The sequence below is a fragment of the Rhodamnia argentea genome, chromosome 8 (assembly GCF_020921035.1).
Source record: "Rhodamnia argentea isolate NSW1041297 chromosome 8, ASM2092103v1, whole genome shotgun sequence".
Taxonomy (NCBI): domain Eukaryota; kingdom Viridiplantae; phylum Streptophyta; class Magnoliopsida; order Myrtales; family Myrtaceae; genus Rhodamnia; species Rhodamnia argentea.
The window spans coordinates 6,077,961-6,104,048 of record NC_063157.1 but is presented as its reverse complement, the minus strand read 5'-3'; the positions used below and the strand labels follow the sequence as shown (position 1 = coordinate 6,104,048).

Below are 26,088 nucleotides of genomic sequence, written 5' to 3'. Positions count from 1 at the left end.
GGTGAAGAATATTCCCGGGTCAATATGCGACCCGACCGAAACTGAAAGCAGGATAAGATTTCCCTGTCCTCTCCGACTTTTACGTCTTTATGGAAACAAGACATGTTTTGGGGAGGCAGATCCGAAACTTTTCTTTTTCTAGTTTTGTTTTTTGAGATTAGTGTGAAGTCTAGTGTTGTCCCACTCACTATCGTATAAGAGAGAGCCTGAGCAAGAAATGCGAGTCATCAGTGGGAGCTACTGTTTTCCTCAGGTGGGAAGAGGGTGAAGGACTGACTCGGTTTCGCTCACTGAAGAGAGAGAGGGAGAGAGATGATTGATTTCGCCTCCTCTCTTCTTTCTGTTCAGATCGACCCAAGATCATCGTCAACTCCTTGAAGAATTCCGTGTCGCTTCTCGTCCCCCTTCTCCTCACCTCTCCAGACCCACAATGGAGAGGAGACTCAACAGGGCTTGCGTTCTTCTCATGGGTAAGGATCCTATCTGTATATACGCTGCATGCACGTAGCAAGAACGACCAATCCCATGAATTCTCACTGTGTTGTGTTATGTGTTTTTTTTTTTTTTTTTTTTTAATGGCGATTTCTGGTGCAGTGATAGGTGCGATGGAGAGGTTCGTGTTCAAAGGGGTGGCGTCGAATCTGGTGACGTATCTGACGGAGGTGATGAAGATGAGCAACTCGTCGGCGGCGAAGATGGTGAACGCCTGGTGCGGCCTCACCTCGCTGCTCCCTCTGTTGGTGGCGCCCCTCGCCGACTCCTACTGGGATCGCTACTCCACCGTCTTGTCCTTCTCTCTCTTCTACGTCGTGGTGAGCTCCGGTCGATTCTTGCTTTTGCTTTGCTTTGCATGCGCTCCTCGCTCCTCATTTTGCTTCATGATTTTTCTCGCTTCTTGCTCTTAAAAAAAAAGGATGTTCTTCATTTCGTGACTGGTCGATCTTTTAGGCGTGAACTCGTGGAATCGTCAAGAATTTCGTGATCCCCTTCTTGGTGCATTGAATCGTGACGTGAAGGCAGAAACATCTTGAAATCCTTAAAAGCCAGATTAGTTTTATTTTTTTCCATTCTTGTTTCTTGATGATTTAAGATTGCATTAATGTGATTTTATTACAAGATCTTGTCTGTAAGACAGGGACTTCTCGTAATCATGTATTAGTGGAAAAGAGGAGTTTAGAGTTTTTGTTTTTTTTTTTTTTTGGTCAAAAGGAGGTTAGAGTTTAGCGGTGACACAAAATGTCATTTCCGAGTGTTAGATCGCCGAAACACTCTCCGGACACTGTTCTTCTGAGGTTTGCCGATAACAAAGACGTTACGGCCGGTTCGTTATCGAGTTAAGTACAAACTTAATCCGCTAAAGTTTCGGTATTTTTTATTTTCGGTCCTCCAAAGAGGTCTTCTAACTTTCTTGATTTGTGCAATCAAGTGTTTTGTTTACCCTTTGGCGCTAATATTGTTAAGTTAAAAAAAAAATTCTTTTTTTCAGTTTTTTTTTCTGCTCAATCGATGCCAAATTAGAATCGAGCCTCATTTTCTAGCACATGAGCAATGTCGCATCGAGTTGAGTGGTCAATTAATGATTTGATTGCACAAATTGAGAAAACTAGAAGGTTTGATCTCAGAAGGGTAAAAGACTTGATTAAGTTAGAGGATCAAATTACATAGACGCTTAAATTCAGAGGACTAAATCTATACTTAACCCTTCTTTATTTTCGATTGTTTGGTAACATGATTAATTTTGATGTCTTCTATGTTTTTTTTTTTTTAAATTTAAGCTTTCATAGAAGATGACGATGAGACTACTTTCTGAATGTTGTTTCAATGCCTTTTCATTTGAATGCTTTTCATTTCATTAGCTCTCTTTGGTGACATGACCTCAAAGAGCAACTTTTTTCGGCAAAAGCATTCACTGGATGAGGAGTTGAGGCAGTGAAATCTGTAATTTGGTACCTTGCTATTGATACCCATTTTTTGTTTCCCTTGTGTTGTGAAGGGACTCATGGCATTGACATCGACCGCGTTGGCATCGGTGCAGCACCCGCCGAGCAAGCCCGACTATTCTCCATTCCTCTTCTGGTCCCTCTGTTTGATCTCGGTCGGCCTCGGCGGCTACAACCCATCGTTGCAGGCATTCGCGACGGATCAACTCGACCCTGAAGAGGAATTGCCTTGCAGCAAGGGTGACAAGAAGTCGGGCAAGAACAGCTTGTTCTTTCAATGGTGGTACTTTGCCATTTGTAGTGGCAGCCTCCTGGGGATAACATTCATGTCATACATACAAGATACCTTCGGGTGGGTTCTGGGGTTTGCGATACCAACCGGAGCGATGATCGTGTCGGTTGCATTTTTCTCATGCGGGAACAGAATTTGTGGGTACAAACAAGATGCGAATAATGTCGGTAACAAGCCTTTTCAGATCGTACTCAAGAGCATCCGAGCGATTGCATCCAAATTCAAGACTGGAGCAATTTCCTTAACAGATGAGAAGTCTGAATTGGTTGAGCTAGAGTAAGCTCTCCGAGTTCTTGACCCAATAATGACCACGCTTTTATGATCTTGATCAGTCACTTGCAAGTCTCATCATTTTTTGTTGCAATTCAGGCTGCAAGAGAAACCTCTCTGTCCTCAAAACGTCGGGGTGACCGAAAACTTGGAAAAGAACCCCAAAAGCAGTCGAATATATGCGATCAACAACGGGGAAGTAGTACTTCGATTGCTGCCCATCTGGACGATGCTCCTCATGTTCGCGGTGATCTTCCAACAACCGTCGACCTTCTTCACAAAGCAAGGGATGGTGATGAAACGGAACATCGGGAGCCACTTCGACATCCCCCCGGCGACCTTCCAGAGCGCCATCACGCTGTCCATAATCCTCCTGATGCCTCTGTACGACAAGATGCTGATCCCGATCACTCGGCTATTCACACGCAACGAGAAAGGCATCAACGTGATGCAGAGGATGGGGATCGGGATGTTCTTCTCGATCACAGCCATGGTGATAGCTGCGCTCATCGAGACGAAGAGGCTCGAGATGACCAGAGGAAGATCTTCCTCCGCCGAGCTGAGCATCTTCTGGTTGCTCCCGCAGTACATCCTGCTGGGCATATCCGATGTCTTCACCGTGGTGGGGATGCAAGAGTTCTTCTACAGCGAAGTCCCCGTCAGGATGAGGACCATGGGATTCGCACTGTACACCAGCGTGTTCGGAGTGGGGAGCTTCTTGAGCGCGCTGATGATAACGGTGATCGAGTACTTCACGAGGGGGGACAGCTGGTTCTCTGACGACATGAGCAAAGCCCACCTCGACAGTTACTACTGGATTCTGGCAATAGCGAGCTCATTGAGCTTGCTTCTGTACATAACATCGTGTAAATTTTACAGGAGCCCTAATGGTGCGGAACGTGAGGATGGTATATGACGTCATTGTTTTTTCGTTTTGGTTCTAGGTTGCCTTTGAAGTGGGAAATCTTTGATAATGTCCTTGTGGCAAGTTGATCACAAGATGTCACCTTCACCAACTCCTCCGGACAGAAAACTTACGTGTTCCATGGATGAAATCAACTGAACTATAATTTTTGCTGGGCGAAGCTGTTGACGCACAGGCGTTCCAGTTCGATAAAGGAGGTTTTGCATTCCCCTCGATCTAAAACCTGAGGCTGCGAATCATAAAGATCAGGTCAAAGTTCAAACCTCCACTTCGAAAAGGTTTTCAACCTAAAAGCTGATTTACATTACAAAACAGAGAAAAGCAAACGAAAAAGGCTCTCGCGCCATTGCATGCTTTAGTTAACCCAGAGATAGTGGGGGGATGTCGGGGTCGGCTTTAGGTCACATCTCCAACAAGGAAATTACGCATGGAGGATGAAGATATCTCACCCTCCAAAAGAACGTGACTTGGGTTGAAACAAGGACTCTCTAGGTGGTAATGGGGATGCGATCTGTGTACTGCAATTAGCATGAGAAGAAAAATTTTGGCCGAGTACCAAACGGTAGGTCACTCGGATCCTTGAGAACATCGCCTGCATAGGAAGTTACTGATCGATCCGATCAGTGCTAGAGTGTTCCATCAGGAAGAAGAAACGAATCGCATGAATTGAATGCCCAAACCACATGCTAACAAGCAGCAGCAACACTATTCGCACTCCAAGTATGATTTTCTGTTTAGAAAATCGAAAATCATTTTCCAAAAAATAACTAGATATCGGCTAATGGACCTGAAACTTTTCTCGTCACCAGGTCCTCGGCACCCGGGTTCGGGTTCATTAAGGCCTAGCCCGCGACCTCAGTGGCATTGCCCGGGTCTTTGCACCTAGGCATGGGTCCACGAAGGCAGCGCTTGGGTCCCCAGTGCCCGCGCCCAGGGCCCCAAGTCCGTACTCAAGGCTTGGCTTGAGAACCTGAGACCTCCGTGCCCGTGCTCGAGTTCCTCACACCTGGGCTTGAGTCCATAGAGGTCGGGCGTGATGGACCCTAGACCCCGATGCCCTTGCCTGGGTCTCAACGTCCCTGTCCATCAGGGCATGGCCTGGGACCTAGTGCCTGTGTTCGAATCCCCACGCCCTAATTTGAGTCCACCGAGTTCGAGGCCAGGGACCTCGGTATTTATGCCCGATCCATGATCGTGCTCGAGTCTCCAATGCCAAACCCCTGTCCATCGATGTTGTGGCTGAGCTCATTCACAACCACAGGTCCTAGGCTCAGTTCCCAGCAACCAGGGGTCCCACACTCTACCTCGATGGACCCGAGCCTAGTTGTCAAGGACCCGGGCCTGATCATCGAGTACACAGGCACGGGCACCAATGTCCACAAGCCAGCCTTGATGGAACAGAATTCAAGTGTCGAGGACCCGAGCTTGAGCACCTGGGACCTGGGTCATCGGGTTTCTTCCCTCGGCCTTTATGGGCTCTTTCCTATGCTCGGCCTTTGTGGACCACAGCCTAGGTGCCGAGGATTCAAGCAAGAGCACCGAGGCCTCGAGCCCGGGCACTATGGACCTCGGCCGAGGCGCCAACAAGTCTTGCACAGGTACATGCGCTCTTGCTCAAGACCCAAGTTGCCTTGGCCGAGTCCTCGATGCCAAGGTAAGGGTCCATCAAGGCTGAACCCAAGATCTTGGTTCCCGTGCCTGGTTCCCCGAATGGCCATGTGCAAGACACTAACGCCGAATAATGTATGTGTATTTAAGAAAATCAAATCAAACATTTCTTTATAAACGACGGAGAATATTTACCCCTTTTTTTTTCAGATTTCAACCAAACACTGGGAAATATTGCCATTTTTCCGGAAAATGGTTTTTTGAAAAATCATTTTCCGTGAAACAAACGGAGCCTAAAGTCAAGGTCGCAGTGAACCAAATACTGATCCTCAATCTAGTTATGCAATTGTTTCCAGAGGTAAGAAAAGCCAGACTAACGAGTAATTTCAAAATCACCTCGTGCTTTTACTTATTTTAAGGAAACCTGTAAAAAACAAAACGATGCAACTAATGCCAAATCAAGTATCTCACTCTGATTCATTGCTGTAACTTCAAGTGACTCAAATCATGTCTGAATCCAGCAAATGAGTTTGTCGCAGCATGATCAAGCTACAGTATGCCCGAGCATATCTTAGCTTGTAATCTATCACCAGCTGCCAGAAGAGACAGAGGAATGAAGAAGCTCTAATCGCTTTCGAGGGGTCAATGCCACCAGGTGCTTACTCAGAACACAGACGTATCAAATATGACACACAGAAATCGAAACTGCATCTTCTAAGGACATTAAGGTAAGAAAGGTAGCAAACCACTTCATAACCTCTAGCAAACTTGACAACAAGAGAAGATGGGATGACAAACGAATTGGTCAGTTTTGCTTCTCCAACCGAATGTGACACATACTGGCAATAAAGCAAGAGAACGGTGAGCATAAGGTCAAGCTTAGGCATTCATGGCAAGCTTTCCATAAGTTGAGATGCTAACTGCAGCAGCTAGCCCATGCATGCTGAACCAATTTTGGTTCATCTTGCTATCATCAGAAAGACTTTGGATCTTTCCTAGATGGTTGACTACACTTTCCCATGCTCGTCTCCTCCACCTATCGAAAATATAGTTCTCCTATCTACTTGATCAGACGAACCAGAAGAACCAAATGAAAGAAAGGAAGGCAACTGAAACTGGATTGACAATGGTGATCATGTCAATGGGAACCATACTCAAAGAGTTTGAATTTTATTATATGCTTCCCCCATTTCGGTAGAGGGTTTCTGACCTGATCCAAACAGAGACAGAAATTCGATACATATCACAAACATGAAAGAATTAGCTCGACCATTGCAGCAGGAAACTATAGCAACTGAAAATTTTTGCACAGAACCGAAAACCAACATAAAAGCTACCTCAGTTCACTTTGTACAGCAAGAATCGGGTTCATCTTCTCTAAGCACTTGGCAAATTGATATCATGAAGTCAGCCTTCTCAAACAAGAAACTTCATTATCTCTCCCCTCAATGGTGGGAACCATATCCATTGGCACTCAACTCTATCGCAGCACCCTTCGGCTTCCCCGCATTCTCCTCTTCCCTGATCCCGTCATCCACATCTTCATCAGAGTCCAGAGTAAACTGGGCATGATTGCCCAAGCTCTGAACTTCTATCCCTAAGGGCCTGTACTTTGCAAAATCCCCTTGGATCCCATTCTTCTGCGCGATCAGGGAGTAAACCCCGACCACTACAGTCACAAGCAGAGCAAGATGGCAATTGAACTGAAGCGTTGCGATCGCTCTAGCCCTATGATACTCAGGATGCCCCTTGCACTTAACCGTGTAATTCCCTCTACTCTTCCCATGCAACCAACACCCATGCGCAACCAAGCCGGTGTAAAAAGAAAACCCCATTTGCAAAAACCACGTTCCCTGGAGCACCAAACCCACAGCTCGCGCCAATCTTGGGAACGCCGATTTCGGGGATTTCAACCCGAGAATCGTAGAGAACGTGCATATCGTGATGGGCACGAGCATGAGATCGAAGTACCTGTTCTCAATCCCACTCGTGTCCTTCCTCTGGAAGTAATATACCAAGAACTCCTCCACGAAAGCGAACAGAGCAATCACATCGACCAACGAAGAGCTCAAAGGAAACGAGCTCAACAAATTGACTAAAATTCCAGCAACCGAGTACAGCAAGAACAGCGCCGCCACCGGCACGACTTGCAACTGGAGAGCCGAACCGACGCGGTCGCGCGCGCCGGCCGCGTCCGTGACCGAGATCAGGGAGTTGACTACGAACAGGATGGAGAGAACGGAGACCGAAACGAGTGAGATCAAGGACGTTCCTATCTTCGTCCTCGATCGGGGCGGCGATCGCGGCGTAGAAGAGGCGATCGGGCCGAGAGGCGAGGGAGGGCCAGGGCTGCCCGTCCGGCGCGCGAGCGAGCCCGACGCTGCGAGAGCTTCGAGCGCGCCGATGGAGATGAATCCGCCGCCAGCCACGGCGAGCTCGAAGAGCCCCATCGTCCTTCGAGTCGCTCACTGCGTGTGCTCGCCTCACGAGATTGAGTTTTGGTTTCACTTCGAAGGGATCGAAGAGGAGAAGGAGGAGGAGGAGGCCGGCGGATTCTCCAGAGAGATGGTCGCGCTCGCGCTGGGCCGAAGGTCAAAGGAGGTGAGCCTGTCGAATCTTCTCGGTGTTTGGTGTGTTACGGCCGTTCGTTTTCTGCGTGCTTGTGCCGGTTTTGGACTTTTTGGTCACGTTCCACTTCTAGAACCGCCGTCGGAATGACGACGGCCGGAGCATCCGGGTGACCCGACTCCGTTTTATTCTCCGATGATGCCCGATTAGCCTCTTTGTGAATTGCTTTCAGCTAATTTGGCAGAAATCATCATTGAGCCGGACTCAAGCCGGGTAAAGCCTGAATATTACACATAATATGTCGTCCAAATTTGCGCATAGCCAATGTACACGCCCGGCCCCAATTAGAATCCGGCGAATCCGGCTTTTCGGCGAAGATCATTACTCGCATAATCGCATTTGCCCGGTATTGATGGATGGATTTGATTTGGCATTCGAACGACAGCGTGCTCGCCTCTAGCTCTGATTGGCGAGAAAAGAAGAGGGTAAAACCGGCACATCTCCCAATGTAATTAAGTTGGTTGATATAATAAACCTATATAGTGGCTATATGTCCTTATTTAGGTCCGTTCCTTGTTCATGAAATATTAATTCTTACATAATGATCAAGGATGTGTTTCTTTCGTGAAAAATGAATTATATGAAAAAATAGATTTTCTGAAAATAATCAATTATATCGCTTACAAAAATGAACGAGCAAAAATATTTCCGTCGTCTACGTAATTGTTTATACATGTACTATTGTCGATAACCAATATTTTTTTTTAATAATTCTCTCAAATGATACAAGCGATCATTTTTAAAGAAATATTTTTTAAATTATTTATTTTTCGTGAAGCAAGCAGAGCCTAAAGCATGATTCCTTAGTCCGATAGGTTGGAACCCTTTTGGGTTGGCATGCTTTGGTTGGTATTTCCCCCCGGTGAACTCTCGTTAGCCTTGTAACCCTGGTTTAGGTAGATCAAGTCGGACCTTCTCTTGGTCGGGGTCGTGGGCCACGCAACTTCGCGGCATTTTTCGCACTTTTCATTGGTTTTTTTTTTCCATTAATTAAATTTCCCATTTCACATTAAAATTTTCTCCCTCTCACGCAATATATGGGACAGCATTGGTTGCAATTGCGTAAAAAAGAAAAAAAGCGCCAAAAATTTTGGCATAGCGAGTTAATTCTGAGTCGATTGATTTTTCTCTGCCAAATTGATTAATGCGGTCTCTACCAAGAATCTCTTTTAACTATTGAAAATGCCCTCGTTAGGCACTTTTACGAAGAAGGAACTTCTGATCCACGGGTAATTTTTCGATTAAATACTCACTTCTCGATGGTAACGGATCGTTTCTATTTATATTTTTCGCATAGCTTTTATACAAATTGCCGTAACATACAAAAACTTAGGCTTTAATGATTAATGAGCAAAACTTATTCTTCTTGTGGCGCCACGACCCCGTCAACATTTCGAAAAAGTAATTATTTAACGTGCGTTTTATTCATATACATATTTGATAGATTATTTTAGGAAAACTTACTTTGACCCTTTTTTTTTTTAGCGCTCACGGGTTCTCCTCAAGGCCTTATAACAAGACACCGTTTAATCGTCGGTCGAGACGACTCGAATTATTATCTTTTCCCTTTTCTAGTATGTAATTTATTCACTACTTTACATACATTTTCTATAGTTGGGAACTATTTAAATGTTTGATTAAGTGCTAACTTAGATTTGAGCTAACGTGATTCGTTGGAAATTCGATATGGCCTATTTTTTTTATTAATATTTGAGCCGACGTGGCTCTTTAGAGTTGGTACTGAAGTGCGCGGTTTTAAAAAAAAAATGGCACTTAAGTTATTGTTTTGAAAGTTTTGGTACTAAAGTGATCGCTTTTCAAAAAATTTGAAACTTAAGTGATTATTTTAAAAGTTTTAGCACTAAAGTGAGAGCCGTACACAAGTTTTGGCACTTGTAGTGTACTTTAGCTAGAGCTGTGAATATGGGTTCATGACCCATTTTTTACCCATATTTGAATAAATGAGTCTTATATGGGTTGTTAGCTTTTAGAGAGCCTAACAAAAATGGGTCCGAATAAGCGAAGCTAAATCCGATGGGTAAAAAATGGGTTACACATGTAACCCACATAGAACCCATTTTTTACCCTTCAAAAGGTTTAATCATCATTGTACTCGGGTTGGGTCACGAGCCACCCACCACCGGCCACTCCCATTGCTGACCGTCGTCGCCCACCATCTCCGACCCCTAACCACCGCTGCCGACAACCTCCGGCCCCGACCACCGCCTCCCCGCCAACCACCGTCTCCCGCCGCCGATTGCCACCATCGCCCACCACCGTTGCCACCCACCACCATCGCCGCCCTCTTGCGGTCGAATACCGCCGCCGCCCTCCCCCACCGCTGCTGCCGCTCCCCACCCCGCATGGTGAGCTTTTTCCGGAGAGTTAGTTGCAGCGTCGGGGAGGGGGCAGAGTGTGGCTAAGAACCTGCAAAAGGAAAAATTCGAGCGCGGAGCGTGGGCATCGTCGATTTATGTAATCGAAATCGATTAAATATCTTTGACCAAAGAACAAATCAATGAAATATCGAGATTCATCTCAGCCATCCAGTGGTGATTTGCCCCGTGAAATATCGAGATTCCCAGCTGCTAATCTTGGTTAGGAAAAATTTTGTTTCCCTCTTGGACTGATTTCCTTATCCATTTTGTTGTTTTCCTTGCTTCGTTTTGATTTTTCTCTCTATACTTTCTCGGCCAAAACTTCCTTCTACATGAAATATTTTTCTTAGACTAAGAACGTCATTGGATCCAAAAGTATCTTAGTAATATCATTCTTTTATTTTATTTTATTAATTTTTTTATTATTTAATTTGCTTTTTATTATTATTTAGTGTGCATTTTTCTATTAGATAGCATATACCAGTGAAAGCTTAAAATAAGTTAAATGAGTAGTATAGATTTTCCTAGAATATTAGTGTGTTTTGCTAATATGGATTAAAATGGGTCGGGTCGAATTGGGCCGGGTATGAATCAGTTGCGGATCGGATTGAGTGTAGGTCATTAGACGGGTTAATATTAGTCGGACCATATTCGACCCGATTAACCTATTTGACACCTCTAACTTTAGCCCGCAAAAGCATGTTAGGAGATAAAAATAACTTAACATTTTATGAAATGTTTTCCTTAAAATATTTGCATACGTTTCGTGCAAATTCAAACATTTGCTTTTTTTTACCAAAAAAGAAAATCATTTGCTTTCCGTATGATTATATATATTTATCCACCTCGGCGTTTGTTTTGAGGAGGAGGAAGGAGCATGGAAGTCAAGGGCTGGTCTCGCGTCCTATGTTCGATCTTGTTCTTCGTTGCGGGGTTTCTTCCGTCCGAACAGGGCCGACCGCTCTCCGTCTCGAAACCCGACCCGGAGGACGCCTCCGCTACGGCCCGATGGCTCGTCTCTCAGAACTCATGGGGCGTCCTGAAGTAAAGCATCTGCTTCTCGTTCTTGCCCTGTTCCCCCGTTTTGTCGTCTTTTCATTGTTTCGTCCTGGTTAGAGTCAAGTGTTGCTCTTTTTGGTGAATCCGTTAGGAATAGTTTTCCCAATCTTCTGATGAATGAGCTCGTGATTCAGCAAAAAGAGAGTGATCAATAGGAATGATTCGTCGTTCTTATACGTGTAACTGCATAAGGTTTCAGCTGTCTAATTTTTAATCTGTATCTCCCGTTGGAGAGGAGGGTCTGTCGGTACCGTGTCAATTTGATGGCAAGTTCTTTCTTTTACTTTGAAATTTCGGATTTCGAAGGCATAATAAAGAGCTGGAATTAGTGACTTTATCGAAATGCTGGAGCAGGGCGCAAGCAAATATTGGGTTGGCCGGGTTTGATCCATTGTGATATTGAAATTGTTTGATTCATGTTTGCTCTGTTGATTGATTAGCATACCAGGCTGTGGTCGTTTATGCTTTTAATTGTCTGTGTTCTGTTGCTGTTAATCGAAGCTAATTTGCTTCTTTGATTCCGCAGCACCATCTCCAGCGATTTGGGGGGAGCACCATTCGGGTACATTTCGCTAATCCAGATTATAATCTTGTAATTTGGTTGTTCATGCCTCAGTTGATGAGAATTCTTTTTAATGCCTCTGTTGCTCAGGAATGTGGTTTCATTCAGTGATGGGCTACCTAACGAAGGAAGGGGCGTCCCGTACTTTTACTTGACAACTCTCGATCCAACTGCCAAAAATGCGATGAAAGACGAGAGGGCTTCATTTACAGTTAGTGAGTACCCTATTGGGACCTGTGGGAAGATAGACCCTGAGAATCCCACTTGTGCGAAGATCACGCTAACTGGAAAGGTGCGCTACTTTTACTTTAGTTGATGTTGTGACCCAGTTGCTGTGGAAGTTTGTGAATTATCTGGATGTTTTTTCTTCAACTGCAGTGGTGACATAGTAGATGAGATAAGTGCAGAGAAAGGACATAAGATTTTGGCTGCTGGTCGCTTAAAGTTTTATTTTAGTGTCTTAAGATTTTAAAACGGCCATAAGCGGATCTCAAGCTTGCCGTTTGCCCTCAGAAATGACGCGTGAAATATGAGCAAATATGCCACGTGGAGGCCACGTCGGGTTTCCGACAATTACATTCTGCCGACAGGGAGCTCGAGACTTGTTAGGGCTTTTTAAAACCTTAAAATCGATCACAATAAACCCAAATTTCAATTGGCCAGCCGTCAAGACGCTAAATCCTGCTTCTGACTTATTCTGTCTTCACTGATTTATTCCATATGGCTTTTGTGTGTCCTTCTGCGAAGTCATTTTTTACTTGCTTTTTTCACTAACTAGCATCTGTTAGGTAGATAATGGCCTATGTAGAAATATATTCGTTGGTCATAAAACTGCATGCAGGGATCTTTGACATTATTGTTCTTGCCAACTAGTGTTTATTTGAGAGAGACTTGAATTATGACTAGCAAGTGCAATGTTGTTGAACCTGTCGCTGGATATCTTGAGAACCTGCTTGCAAAAGAGGAACGTTTGTAGTTAGTCTGTTTGTACCTTTCATGAATTCTGTTTGAGTAGAGCTATTTAGATTTCCTACATGTACTGACAAGCAAGATTGTCAGCTAATTGGTGGGAATTTTCGTTTATGTTTTTCAGCTGAAGCTAGTCGACCCGGAGTGTGAAGAAGCAGAATATGCTAAGTCTGCCTTGTTCTCAAAGCATGTAGAGATGAAGGGTAACTAGAGAAACTCTCATTTTTCTAGTGGCTATTTGGCCCTTGGTTTGATGAATTATATACATCCGAGGAACTTTGATGATCTTTTGCTAACGATATTATCATTTGATGTTGAACTTCATGGTTGGCTGACAGACTGGCCAAAGGGTCACAAGTTCCAGATTTACAAATTAGAAATCAAGAATATATTTTTGATTGATTGGTTCGGTGGTCCTAAGCCTCTGACTTTGGAGCAGTATCTGCACCCAAAGATGTAAGTTCTAGCGTAATCAAAACAATGCCTTGTCAGTCTCAAGGGTTTGAATTCAGTTCAACATGACAATTTTCAAGTTTCAGTCATAAGGCAAGGGTTTGGCCCAGTGGCGGCTCGTTGTTATTAAGACCAAAACATCCTGTCTTCCCCTTACTGTCTTACCCATTTCCGAAATGACTAGTGTGAAGAGGGAAGAAAAGGGCTTTGTGTGAATTTGACTGATCAGTTTCCACAGTTGATGTTTTACAGTTTATTTTTTATATTCGCACCATTAAGTTGTATTCTTCGATGTGCAGGAACAAGTTCAATTTCATCGGGTGATACCCCATGTCTGCATCGGAGGTAATAAAATGTAAAGCATAATCTACTGTAAAGTAAGGTGAACATCAAACGCCTTATTGTATGCACAACTTGCTGTTTCATACTATTGTCAATGAAATAAATTCTTGATCAAGTGTTTGTCCTGCAAAATATTTCGCACCATTAGTCCATCATATTGAAAATAAATATGCGTCGTACCATGGATAATCAGGCATAAAGAGGATTCCTGCAACGACCATCTCTGGTTTCACTCGTTTTAAAATTGAGCTATTTCATAAACTTGCTCCTGCATGGTGAAGTTTGATGTCATTTTGTCTCTTTCGAAGCCTTGGTTTCTCACTCTGATTCCTTGATGACTCTCTGGTTTCTGCAATGTTGCTATTTCAATTTTGGGGACTGAAACTACTGGAAAACTGATTCGACTTTGATCGAAGAGAACTGAAAATTCCTTGTTAATGCAAGTGGGAACTTCTGTTCAGGTTTGCTACAGTGTATATTGAGTTCTGTTCAGTTTGTTTCGCTGTCAACAACAAACCCGAATGACCGAACTGAATCTGGTGATTTAATCTTCTTGTGGGAATTAAATTGTTTCACTGTCGACAACAAACCCGAACGACCAAACTGAATCGGATAATTTAATCTTCTTGTGGAATTGAATCGTGCAATCCTCCATCAGAATATGTATGATGCGGCCGCAAGTAGAGATTGGAAAAAGAAAAACGAAAGTCTCGTGCAACAGACATTATGTATGGTGAAATAGTACACTTGTTAAGTCTGGGATTAAGGCGTGATTAGATGGTAGATCCTTAATTTTTTTAAAAATTTATGCTGCAGCTCGTGATTTAACAGTACTGTAAGCCTGTATCGGTGAGGAAGACAATTCACCGGATGCGATCAAACCTGTTTATGGAAGAATTTCCTGGGGGAAGACAAAAATTTCAACTTGGTCTGAGTGTATTGTCAAAACTGTCCATGGAAAATATCATCAGCAGGAGAGGAAAGACTCCTTGATTAGCGGCTTGATTAAGTGCAGCGGACTTTATAGGCATTTATACTTGGTTCTGCCGCTTCTTCCGCTTGCGCGGGGACCGTGTAGCTGTCATTGGTTCAAGTGACATCATAGATGTTGGAGGGGACAACCTTGTTCAACTTTCAACGGCAGACTAGTTTTGCTTTTCGGAGGCGATCTGCTGTGAACGTTTGAAGAAATTGTCCCAGAAAATTCAGTTTCGGATGGTACCAGATTCAAGAATTTAAGATCAGGGTAAGCTAGATTTTCAGGAATCACATCTAACTGACCCTAGATAATTTCTTAAACCCTCTCTCCTCCCTATTGGACTGTGTGTCATCTCGGCATGGCGGATCCGTCCAGATGCCGCCATAGACTCCGTTTTCAAGCATCACCGTCGCAGGGTACGTCCTGCCTAGTTCAATCGAATGGAGTCGAGCTCCTCCAGTGAGCTCCAGCTCTTGGCCGTGCGAAGGAGCTCGGCTTTGTCGAAGCCACTCGACGAGATCTAAATCAAAATTAACAGTGTTTTAATATGTGATCGACCGTGGCGGTGATAAAGAAACATGTCGAGGTTGACGTAGGCGTGACATTTATGGATTAACTCGCTCAGAGTATTGTCCGCTTAGGCCCGTCATTAAGCCTTTCGGTTTTGTCCTTTGGCATACAAGCAGGCACTTTCTCAAGAGGTCGCCCATCTTTGTATGAATCTAACCTGAGCATGCTAAACTTTGAAATTCCAAAGCAAAACTTGACATTAAGTCGAAAGCCATCTTGTTGGATTAATTCTAGTTTTCACACATATATTTGAGGTATGCTCTGGCTTTGTTCGGCCAATAATTCGGCTCATCCATGTTCCTTTTACCATCCTAGAAGCCTGCAAGGAGCTGCTCCTTATCTGAGTTCTCTGGTCACGCCGAATAGTTCCCGCCATCGTCGAATCGGGGCGTTACAGCGCAAATCTGAAAGAGAGACTGCGAAACTGGAGACAGCGGTTACAATGGCAAGCGTCGAGGACAACAAAGGCGACATGGAGGCAAATAGGCAATCTACTGAAGCTCCTGTGGAAAGACATTACAGTTATCGCGCGTACACGAACAACTACCACCGCCCAGGTGGACAACAGCCTTTAAATATGCTGCTAATGTCATGGACATAAACTAGTACGTATACGAGTACTTACTACTTATCATCTCAATAATTTCCTTAACGTCTCTCTCCTCTCTATGGCACGCTGTCCGGCCACCGCCATCGGCTCCATCTCGAGCACCACCATTGTAGGATCGTAGACTGCCTACCTAGTTTAACGGGATCGAGTTGAGCTCCTCCAACATTCTCAAGCTCCTCACCAGATGAACTAAGCTCGAGTCCATCGGAGACCCTCGAACGCTATTCTAGACCCTAATTAATGGTGAGAACCCAAACCCTAATCGATGGCGGTGATAATAGACGCACAAATTCAAAAGCAAGGTCTGAAATTACGATCGACCATAATGGTAATGGAGAGAGAGATAGAGGGGTTGACGTATATATCCAAAAGTGAGACCAAGACATGACGATGATGTTGGAGACAGCGGCAACGATGGCGACGGCGATGGAGAGCGTATTGGCGAACAACTAAGGCGGCCGGAAGCGCAATCTATTGAAGATATTGGAGGGAGAGGGCGGGAGAGAGGTTAACTTAGGGGTTCTATAGATAGCCTCTATGCTCCTACCAAGTTGCATAATTCTATTTATTTTTTTTCACAAGTACGGATTTTTTTTCATTGTATTGTGTTTATAATAAGTTACAAAAAAAAAAAATGCTGGTAAAAAATTACGGGTGACTTTATTTTCAAGTAACTTGTAAGAAGTTTTACAACAACTTTATGAAATTATCGATTTTTCAATAGTTTTGCAAATTAGTAATTTATGTACGAGTTTACGAACTTTAATTTGCATAACTTACCAACACTTCGAACTTGCCAACTCTTGTGTGAAATTAGAACTCTAATTTGAGTGATCTACTAACTTTTGTCGGATTAAATTACCAACTTGTTTTGGATTACCAACTCGCGTTTCAATTATTTATCGACATTCAAATTTTTTATTTACCATACTTCTCTTATGATTTTCCATTTGCCTTGGTTAGTAACCCTTTGCATATACACCACATTGCATTGGATTATCACCTGTCATATGAGTTGCTTGTCGACATTTGTTTGATTTTGTTAAATTTGCCAATTTTTCCTACCGTTTACAAACTTTTATTTGCATTTCTTAGTAACACATTAAACTTATCAAGTTTTTCAGACATTATCAATCTCGATTGGAATGGCTTACCACATTTTCTCTGGTTAACTACCTACTAGTTTTGTGATATCAACTCCCATGTAAGTTACTTGCAAAGTTCGTTTTTCTTTTAATTACTCACTTTCCTTATATTTGATCAATGTTATTTATCTTTCTTAATTACGCCTTACATTTACCAACTCTCATATGAAATTCCTACATTTAATTTAGGTGATATAACGTTTATTCTTCCAATTCAGTTATCAACTAATTATCGGGACCACACTATGAGATAGTTACTTACATTTATTTTATTTTATTAAATTCACCAACTTTTGTATTGGGTTACTTGATTGGAAATACAGGTCAGTAGTTTCACATAATAATTGATAAATTTAAGGTGTTTTATGAAAAAGTTGTTGATAACCTAAAAAGAGAAAAACCGGTAAAAATCATGCAAGTAAATATTGATAAATCCATATGAGAGGTTAAATTTATGACATCTGGACGAAAGACCGACAAAAGTTGGTAAACGATAACGAAAACTGGAATTTGAAAAGAAAAATTCAAATAAGCATTAGTGAGTAACTTAAATTAGAGTCGAAAACGTAGTTGGTAATGTAATCAAAAGTTGATAATTTTTATAAATTGTAATGAAGAGTTAGTATTTCGTGAGTTACTCAAGTTTTTGAAACGGTGAGGATTGATTTGTCATCCGACAATTCACACTGGCATCTCTTGCATCAAACGGTAGAAATACGGCGGAGACTTGATTATCTATAAAGCTAAGCTTGCCCTTGGCTCCGCCAGAGCGAATCTCTCTCTCTCTCTCTCTCTCTCTTAGAGAGAGGGATCAGAGAGAGGAGCACAGAAAAACTTGAACGTATTTTCATGCTTTTCCCTTGATTTTCAACGCCGAAACATCATCATGTCTCCGCTTACCCTCTCCCTCATCCTCCCCCTCCTCCATCCCCATCATGACCGCTGTCTTGCAGCTTCTCATATCGTTCGCAACCCACGACCACACAGTCTTCCGCAAAGTCATCACCGCCATCATTACCGGCGGCGACAAAGGAGAGAGGGGCCAATGAAGGAACGTAAAAAGGGTGGTCAAAAAGTTCTTAAGCACTTGCTAAAGTGGAAAGGGAGCATCAAGAAGAGCTCTTGAGCGTGGAACAGACCCTCGCCATCTACGGAACACCGGGTGTTCTCGAGAGCTGCTGCTTCATTTCTCTGCTCTCTCTCTTTTGGGGGGAATCAAGCGTCTTGGTCCGACTTTTATCGCTTTTGTTTTTTTTTACCTCGATAGATCTGTAACTTTTACCGATCACTGTCTACAGACATACACATGCCCTTAGAGTAGCTACAGATGTATGTACATGGGCTTTTCTTCTGCTCAGCTTGACCTAAACTGCCCTATGGTTTCTCTTGTTTCGGTCATTTCTTCCCTCTCCTTATGGAGGACTCTAGGGTTTGTGGTAGCAAGTTCCGGTACATAACACTTGGTCAAGGATCTGTCCTCTTTGAGAGATCATTTTAGTCTGTCTGCTCTTGAATGGATTGTGTAAAGCAACCTTCTCTTTATGCTTTGCTTTCTTGTTTCCTTTTGTCTAGACCAGATCTGGGCGTGAATGAGATGGGAAAAGAAAAAGCACGTCTGATGGAGTCCGCCGGCTCTAACCACCGGCTTAACCCCTACAGCTTCGGCAAATTAACGGCTTTCTAACGAGGCCGTTAGCCGTCAACTATTTGAGATTGCCCCTTTCTCGAATCAATTTTACTGCAAATTCGATCATTCGATTGCGGCGGTCATCCGTACTCGAGAGATGAGAGCGATTATCGATTCTTGTTTTTGCTCTTGACGATGGGGACTCGGTGTAATACCCCTCTAATTTCGTGATCAGATAAGGCGTGGTCCGAAGAAAATAAGTAAAGTGCTAATATAACAATTATCTTGGAGGACTTCATAGCCTTAAAATTTTTGGTGCAAGTGGCTATGCACTAATCATAAGCAAAAGAAAATAGTACGATCATGTTGTTATTTGTGAAATGGCTAGATACACTTAACTTATTATTCATGCATATAATCGAAAAAAAAAAAATCATTTTGAGCAAGGAAAAAATTAAGCAGAAGAATTAGACCAAAAAAAAAAAAAAAAAGAAGCAGAAGAAGAGAGATTTCCTGATGAGCCCGTGCATGTCTTTCGTTTGGTGGGTTAGTTCACGACAAAAGTTGATTTTCCTTTCAGATTCTATAAGTAACAATCGCAATATCATGATTTCATTACAAATACATGAGAAAAATATAATGATCGAATTAAAAGAAATGGAATCAGATTTTGAGGCGTGATAACACTCTCTTTAAGAAATTATTTGTCCCACAACGTTGCTAATGGTTATCGACAAAAATCCTTCATGACACAATAAAGTCTCGCAGTGAGAATCAATTTTGATATATCTTCGACAACTCTCAACAGGAAAACAATTGGAACAATGGCTGTATACTTTTATTCTAGAGAAACGAAAATGGAAGTTGAAGTAGTGAATATTGATCCAAATCATTGTATAAATAATAACGAAAAGAACTTCCGACCAAAAAAATAATAATAATAATAACGAAATGCCCCTCTTTATTTGTATTACAAACGATCAATGAACTTATGTGTGTGTAGGAAGATTAGACCAACACTACAACATGTTCTATTCTCTACATTAGTAAGTTTAAACAACTTCATGTTTGAGCCACTTGCTCCCGCAAATTTGGTTTACGTCTATGTCGTCATTTCCATGAACTTAGATTTTCCCGAGTGTAATCCCTGAGTTGACTTTTTTTTTTTTTTCCTTTTTAGTTTTCCCGAGAAAGTTCTGGGAAGAAAGTTAGATAGAATGAGCCCATTACCATTCGTTCACAACCAAATTCCCTTCTTGTTCGACTCTTCTTCTTTTGGTTTTTTTTGTTGGTACGATGATTGATCGTGCCAAAGAAAGCTTTGACGACGATGGACACATGAAATCACCTGGCTTTTCTTCATTTTGTTTTATGGGATGGCACCAATATTGGGCTTCCTTTGAGTTTGAAGACCAAGATAAAGGTTGGCGAAGGAGCGCTCTTATCCAAGTGCCGCACAAGATTTATGTGGGAGAGTTACAAAAAAACAGTCTTAAACCTTCTGTAATTGTATCAATCAGTCTTAAATCTTTTGTATTTGTGCAAATTTGGTCTATCTAGTCAATTTTGATCGATTGGTGCTAACATATGAATGAAATTTTAATATTTTTTGAAATTTTTATAATATTTTTCTCTTTTTTTTTTTCCTTTTTGTCCCAACCATTAGGGGCAGGATGCCATCGCCGACATTGAGGGGCCGTGGCGCCCTTGCCGGCCCTAAGAGTTAAGGAAAAAAATTAATGAAAAAAAGAAAAAAAATCATAAACTCAATTTCAAAAAAAATTATTAAAATTTAATTCGCATGTCAACTCCGGCCGGCTAAAATTGGCTGGATGGACTAAATAGCACAATGCAAAAGTTTTAGGACTAAATTGATTTTAAAAAAAAAAAGGTTTAGGGCTAAATTGATACAGATGCGATATGTTTAGAACTTTTTTGGTAACTTTTTTTCGATTTCCGTTGGATTTTTAACTCGTGGAGAGGTTACTAGAAAAATCCTTCATTGAAGTTTTGTCTTCAATCTCTAGCAAAGTTTGCTCTCCCTGGCCTGGCTTCTTTCCATAGATGGAGTGTGACTGAATTGAGTAATCTTCACGTGACTTCTCGAAGAACCGTGTCATTATAAATAAGGTGTCAATATTTGTGTGAAATTTTTATAGAACCAATGCCAAGTTATTCAAAAGCTAAACTGTTAGATGAAGACGTGATCTAATATTTAAATATTCCCCCACGCCCGATCTTCACTCGAGTCGAGTCCATGGGTTTTCAGTGGGTCCGGAAGTTTGGGAGTGGGGCATGGGAATTATCAAAAGTAAAAAAAAAAATGACGGTTTTAAATGGTCCATGAATTTTAGCTCAACATTCAATGTGATTTCTCAACTTTTAATTCATTTAAGATGATCCTTAAACTTTAGTCCAACGTATCGTGCGAAATGCGGCATTCCAAGCGCTGCTTACTCACTTAGAATTAGAAGTAGTCTTCGTGCACACACCAAACTGTCACTCCTTCAATGATTTAGGTACTGGTCATTCAAAAAGCACTCCTTATATTTTTCATATTTCCTAACTTATTCTTTACTTTTCTCTTTTTTTTTTTTAAGGTGGGTTATTCTACAAGACGAGCAAGTTGGGGCGGCTTCGAAACTCCGGTCTAGCTCGAGTAGTTATAACTAAAAGTCCCCTTCGTCCCCCACACGAAAGCTGAACGGTTGATGTGTTCGAATGCGTATGTCCGAAGCATTTCTTCTCAAAAAAGAACTCAGCACGGTTTCGAGGTCGCGATGCTGGACAGCCAGCCAAGATCCGAATAGAGGGTCTCGAGATCCCGACCAAGTCGGATTAGGCCGGATCGGGGTTCGGAGAGATCCCCGTCGCCTCTACGTTCTCGATTCGGCACGAGCTATTCCCGCGCGATACTTATTGCCAAGCATCTAATGCAAACTTGCTGTTTTTCCCCCCAACAAAACGCGTCTTGAGCGGAGAAATAAAATGTTCTTAAGGGGTACCGGAGTAGGTCGGTATACCGTATACCGTATACGGTTTAGTAAGGTTAGGAGATCGAATCGTGTAATGTGTCCGATCCGCACACGCGTTCGGAGTTCCAAGTTATAGCCCGATTTGCTTGGCTTGTGTGATTTCTCGCTTGATATTTTGCAACGAGTGGCGGGCATGGCCCCCCCAACTAAATTTTACAGATAAATATCAAAATAAATCATTTTTTTTTCCTAATTTCAGCAGAATGGAAAAAAAAAAAAAAAGGGCGAGAAAATAGAGAAAAATAAAGAGACGGAACGAGAATGCAAACATATATACAGCACACGCGCTCTTCTTCTCTGAACAACCAGCTTCTGTTCTCATTTCCTCCTCCTCGTCCTCCTCCTCCACCTCCGCTTCGGTTGCAGAAATCGGTGCTCGCCATGACTCTTCAAGCTTCTTCGTTCGCCGTCGGCGTGCCGTCCTTGGCCCCGCGTCGCTGCCGCTCCGGTCCCGGCCATGTCGTTCGAGCCAAAGGTATCGGCCTCGCCGTCGTTCTCTGTTCTTTTTTTTTTTGTTTACGCAGTGTGGTATCAGCAAAGGGGAGTGTAATTGCCGATTTTGTGCTCGAAGCATCGTTTTTTTTTTTTTTTTTTTGGGATTCGTTTACGCAGTTTGGTTTCTGAGTCGCCGTAGTGCTCCGTGTTGAATCGGACAGTTATCTGCAGAAGGCGAGCTTCGTAATGTCACTATTTTTCGCTTGTAGTGACTGCATACGTGCTTTGAGCTTCTTTTTTCTCTGGTGTGGGGTTGCTGAGTTCAGAACATTGGCCTTATGACCCGAGGATTTGAAGTGTTTTTTTTGTTTTTGTTTTCAATCTTCGATTATATATAACCTGATCGGTTTTTCAGTTCCTTGCGTAGCGGTATGACTGTAAAATGCGATCACAATTGTAAAATGTGATTGCGATAAGTTCTTAGGTGGGGTTGTGAGATGTTTACTGTCAATTTTGTGGGTGTTCCGTTTGTAGCTTTGTCACGGTGAAATTTGGTCAGAATTGTCAAACACCTTAGCTAATGCGATTTCTATTTAGAGTGAATTGGATTTGTTTATCTATGTGAACATTTGCGGCGTGGCTGACGAGAGCATGTTACCTTCAATTTTCAATTCTCTTGCTAATCAGTAGAATTGGTGGAAAGGAGAGGAGATTCACTGGGGTGAGGGGGAAAAACTGGGGGGCGAGAGAGAGAGAGAGAGAGAGAGAGAGAGAGAGCTCTAATCCAGATCAAAACACAAGCCACCTATTAGTCATAAGTTTGATGAGTAATTGCTGTGACTAATTGATTCTCGTTCCCTCATAGTAACTCCTAACCAGTGCACATGTCTTGCCTTCAGTAGTCAAACTCAAAAGTTTGCTGCCTTTTCTCCATTCAGTTTGTTTCTTCTTCCACTTCAGTTCGCACCTGACAAAAATTTAATGACTTTTTTTTTCCAGTGGAGCCAACAGAGAAGTCTGTTGAGATAATGAGAAAGTTCTCCGAGCAGTATGCTCGCCGATCAGGAACATATTTCTGCGTTGATAAGGGTGTGACTTCTGTTGTTATTAAGGTATGTAGAACTTATGTATGCGACTGCTTTTTATGATTCAAGTGCATTTTCTTTTTCTTTACCCCTTCATTTGGGTTTGAATTCTGAAAAGCTTTCGTCGCTGTATAGACTCCTAGTGGGTCGGTCAGTGTTTCATCTGTCTGTGATATACCTGTTATTCTATAACTAGGCCTTCATTTTAGTCGCCTTCTGATTGCTTTCCCAAAACAAGAAAGATGAAAGTGCCAAGTGGTGCCCTAAACCATTTATGGCACCACTTGTCCACTGATATCAGGACTTGACTACGGGGTCCTAGTCTTCTTCTGATAGCTTATCACTCCGTGTGAGCTTAGATTAGTGAAACACCTCTGTGAAATTCAATATGTGATGCTTTCATCTGCTGCATCCTTCTGTATGAATGAGTCCTTGAATTTCACTAATTTATTAAAGTTCATCACGTGCTCTGTAATTGCTGCGAGTTTGTTTTGCGAATTATCTCAAACGAAAACAAAGAATCATGTAGTTTTAACATGTGTGATCTGCAATTTGAGTTTCAATTGGAACTGGGCTTGGGTAATAGGTGGGCTTCCATGTGGTGTATAATTCAATAGCGTGTCTGCTATCGAATACAACATTGAAGATCTTGACAGACGGAAGTTTTTCCATTTAGATATGCAGTAGCTATGTCGAATAAAACATCATGCGCTCTTGTATACTAAAGAGTAACTTATCTTCTCAGAATATAGTGTCACCACTCTAACTCAACTCTTTGAAGTCTGATTATTTGCATTCCTTTCTAAAATTCTGAAATTGCTTTTTCAAGTCAATTAATAAATTCCTTCTTTGTATGAGTTAATTATTTCTTGAGATAAAGAAATCGGAGCTGAACTACCGGGGAAATGTGTGATTAAAAGAATCTGCATCTAAAATCAGAGATGAAACAGCGTGCCTGGAAATCCCTAATTCTACTAGTATCATCTGTTACTTCCTACAATATGAGCTTGTTTAGGGCTTTCAAGTGCTCGTTTGCTAATGCTGAATTTATGCTTAGCTAACTCACATTGGAATTTCAACAGGGACTGGCTGACCATAAAGACGCATTAGGTGCACCGCTTTGCCCATGTAGGTAAATACGTGTGAAACAACCTTGCCTTCTTCAGATTGTTTTATTACTTTAACATCCATTTAGAAATGTATATGAAGAGATATACATAGTCCGTGATATAATTTAAGGCTCAACTCACTGAACCGCAGGCATTATGATGACAAAGCTGCAGAGGCAGCGCAAGGTTTTTGGAATTGTCCTTGTGTTCCAATGAGGGAGAGGTAGAGTATATTTAATGCTATCGACTGATTTACCGAATATCTAATGTTGTGAAAGTACACAGTTTTTCTGGTTATGTTTATCTAGATATGTAAAACCAAGCTGGTTAAGAGTGTCCATTGATTCCTGACAATATTAACTGACTATGATGGTAGAATGTTTTTCTTTTTCTCCATCTTTGTGAGAATATAATGGATACTTGTGCCATCCAAAATACCATGGACATTATAGTAGGCATAATCTTAATGACATAAATTTAGATGCTTAATGATGCTGCAAATTGACTTTATAACTTTGACCAACATTGGATTTATTCCCTTATAAGCTTTTCTGTTTCCTGGACTATTTAGATTGTCATCATGTTATAGAACAATCCAAATTAAGTAGCAATGAAGTTCCTTTCTTGTAATTTTTTTTTCTTTTTTGTGTGTGTGTGTGTGTGTGTGGTGGAGGGGGGGGGTGGTTTGTTTATTGGGTTTGGGAGTTGTCGGTTGTAAACAGTGGGGGAAGCTGTTAGCCACAATAACGAGGTAAAATTAAGGCTGAATCCCCCCAGATTTTGCATACCACACTCAAGTTGGTCTTGGTGGACCTGGTGTCCATTGTCGTGGGATAGAGATGAATGTTTTCGCTTGGTTGCTTTGATGGTGCATGAGATTATCCGCGTGACTTTTCCCCCTGAAATAGGTCATGATTTTCCCTCTGCTCTAAATTGTAATCTTGCTGGTTACCCTGGCAGGAAAGAGTGCCACTGCATGCTATTCCTCACTCCAGACAATGATTTTGCTGGCCAAGATCAGGTGAATTATCTAATATACTAAGCACGTGTTCGGAGTCAGTTGGTAATTCAGCTTGGTATCATGAGCTCGTTAGACTTCCCTAGGCTATGGGAGAAGAACAGTGGCCCAGCAGCCACATATGGTGCCACGATTCACGTATGAGAATGGATGGATAAAATATTGAGGACATTCTAATTTCAGATGTTATTTTTTCCTTCTGTGCAGGCCATTTCGTTGGAAGAAATCAAGGAAACAACTGCAAGTATGTGATGCTCTGCCATGAAGTTGACTTGTTATGACATCTGTTCGAACCCTTGTTAGATGAAAATTGAAATACTAGTGAGAACGAAAAGGAGCAGCAGTTTTTAACCCCTCCATTGTATATTTTTGTATGCTAGCCTACTGTCCACCCTTGTTATCTGCAAATGGGGCTTTAGTTTCTTCCACAATTTTCTTAACGCTAAAATCTGTTTGGAGACATTTTCTGGTGTCCACTCTCAAATGTGGTTTGTGGGGAACTTTGAATGTACCATTCAGCGCAGCACAGACATACTAAGGATCACTCCCTGTGGTCGGGGATCGTGATGAGCTAAATGCTGTTGGGTTAACGGTCTGATTGATGATCAATTGGCTGTAACTTATTGCATCACGGGAATCGATTAAATCGGTCAAATCTGCATTTGGCCAGACATAAGGTTGATGTATTGAATCAGAGGGAGCTTCAAGGATTGAATCCTTTTCTTTTGTTAAATCAGCATGCTTTGAAGATCGAACTTGCCTGTTAATTCTAAAGGGTTGATTTTCATTCTCCAAACCTGAAAGCCCGTGGTGTGCAAGTGCTCAAAAACATTTGCAATGGAGGTTGTGATTCTTGTGCAGTTTCTGCAAGTTCTTCAACAATTGGCCTGAAACCTCAGAACTAACTTTTGGCAAGAAAGAGGATTACTATGTTGTTTCAGAAATAACCCTACTCTTCAAATTGTCTGATTATGTAGCTCATGTGGTTAAAATGTGATGCTCTGCGCTACAAATGCGCCCATGACTGTTGCCGATTTCTGGAGAGCATA

The 26,088-nt window shown here is 42.3% G+C and overlaps 4 protein-coding genes across 6 annotated transcripts; 3 read left to right on the top strand and 1 right to left on the bottom strand.

The window, feature by feature from the left end:
* The first annotated feature begins 83 nt into the window (after positions 1 to 83).
* On the top strand, positions 84 to 3,443 carry LOC115741323 (protein NRT1/ PTR FAMILY 5.9). Its single transcript, XM_030675189.1, has 4 exons — positions 84 to 470; positions 595 to 812; positions 1,994 to 2,508; positions 2,602 to 3,443. Exons 1-4 carry the CDS (start codon positions 431 to 433, stop codon positions 3,416 to 3,418), a joined length of 1,590 nt encoding a protein of 529 aa, XP_030531049.1. The 5' UTR covers positions 84 to 430; the 3' UTR covers positions 3,419 to 3,443.
* A 2,730-nt stretch (positions 3,444 to 6,173) lies between these two features.
* LOC115741325 lies at positions 6,174 to 7,880 on the bottom strand. Its single transcript, XM_030675191.2, has one exon. It carries the CDS (start codon positions 7,483 to 7,485, stop codon positions 6,481 to 6,483), a length of 1,005 nt encoding a protein of 334 aa, XP_030531051.1. The 5' UTR covers positions 7,486 to 7,880; the 3' UTR covers positions 6,174 to 6,480.
* Positions 7,881 to 10,851: 2,971 nt separating this feature from the next.
* LOC115741328 (protein CREG1) lies at positions 10,852 to 15,471 on the top strand. 3 transcript variants are annotated; one of them, XM_048283754.1, is made up of 7 exons: positions 10,852 to 11,085; positions 11,627 to 11,662; positions 11,753 to 11,954; positions 12,756 to 12,834; positions 12,970 to 13,087; positions 13,384 to 13,429; positions 15,378 to 15,471. In XM_048283754.1, exons 1-6 carry the CDS (start codon positions 10,919 to 10,921, stop codon positions 13,406 to 13,408), a joined length of 627 nt encoding a protein of 208 aa, XP_048139711.1. In that variant the 5' UTR covers positions 10,852 to 10,918; the 3' UTR covers positions 13,409 to 13,429; positions 15,378 to 15,471. The 3 variants fall into 3 exon arrangements, with proteins under 3 accessions (XP_048139711.1, XP_048139712.1, XP_030531059.1); XM_048283755.1 differs by lacking the exon at positions 15,378 to 15,471 and adding an exon at positions 13,870 to 13,953; XM_030675199.2 differs by lacking the exon at positions 15,378 to 15,471 and having other exon boundaries at positions 10,853 to 11,085; positions 13,384 to 13,558.
* A 6,167-nt stretch (positions 15,472 to 21,638) lies between these two features.
* On the top strand, positions 21,639 to 25,712 carry LOC115741330 (ferredoxin-thioredoxin reductase catalytic chain, chloroplastic). The gene is made up of 6 exons (XM_030675201.2): positions 21,639 to 21,867; positions 22,827 to 22,939; positions 23,995 to 24,044; positions 24,173 to 24,244; positions 24,982 to 25,042; positions 25,247 to 25,712. The coding sequence occupies exons 1-6, from the start codon at positions 21,654 to 21,656 to the stop codon at positions 25,289 to 25,291; spliced, it is 555 nt and encodes a 184-aa protein (XP_030531061.1). The 5' UTR covers positions 21,639 to 21,653; the 3' UTR covers positions 25,292 to 25,712.
* The last annotated feature ends 376 nt before the right edge of the window (positions 25,713 to 26,088 follow it).

What these genes read in the sequence shown, in the direction of transcription:
- LOC115741323 (XM_030675189.1), top strand. Translation starts at nt 431, where the DNA reads ATGGAGAGGAGACTCAACAGGGCTTGCGTTCTTCTCATGG. An exon ending in GGCTTGCGTTCTTCTCATGG is followed by an intron (nt 471 to 594) that starts GTAAGGATCCTA and finishes TTTCTGGTGCAG; the next exon opens with TGATAGGTGCGATGGAGAGG. An exon ending in TCTCTCTCTTCTACGTCGTG is followed by an intron (nt 813 to 1,993) that starts GTGAGCTCCGGT and finishes TGTGTTGTGAAG; the next exon opens with GGACTCATGGCATTGACATC.
- LOC115741328 (XM_048283754.1), top strand. Translation starts at nt 10,919, where the DNA reads ATGGAAGTCAAGGGCTGGTCTCGCGTCCTATGTTCGATCTTGTTCTTC. An exon ending in AACTCATGGGGCGTCCTGAA is followed by an intron (nt 11,086 to 11,626) that starts GTAAAGCATCTG and finishes TTGATTCCGCAG; the next exon opens with CACCATCTCCAGCGATTTGG. An exon ending in AGATCACGCTAACTGGAAAG is followed by an intron (nt 11,955 to 12,755) that starts GTGCGCTACTTT and finishes TATGTTTTTCAG; the next exon opens with CTGAAGCTAGTCGACCCGGA.
- LOC115741330 (XM_030675201.2), top strand. Translation starts at nt 21,654, where the DNA reads ATGCAAACATATATACAGCACACGCGCTCTTCTTCTCTGAACAACCAG. An exon ending in TGACTTCTGTTGTTATTAAG is followed by an intron (nt 22,940 to 23,994) that starts GTATGTAGAACT and finishes GAATTTCAACAG; the next exon opens with GGACTGGCTGACCATAAAGA. An exon ending in ATTTTGCTGGCCAAGATCAG is followed by an intron (nt 25,043 to 25,246) that starts GTGAATTATCTA and finishes CCTTCTGTGCAG; the next exon opens with GCCATTTCGTTGGAAGAAAT.
- LOC115741325 (XM_030675191.2), bottom strand. Translation starts at nt 7,485, where the DNA reads ATGGGGCTCTTCGAGCTCGCCGTGGCTGGCGGCGGATTCATCTCCATC.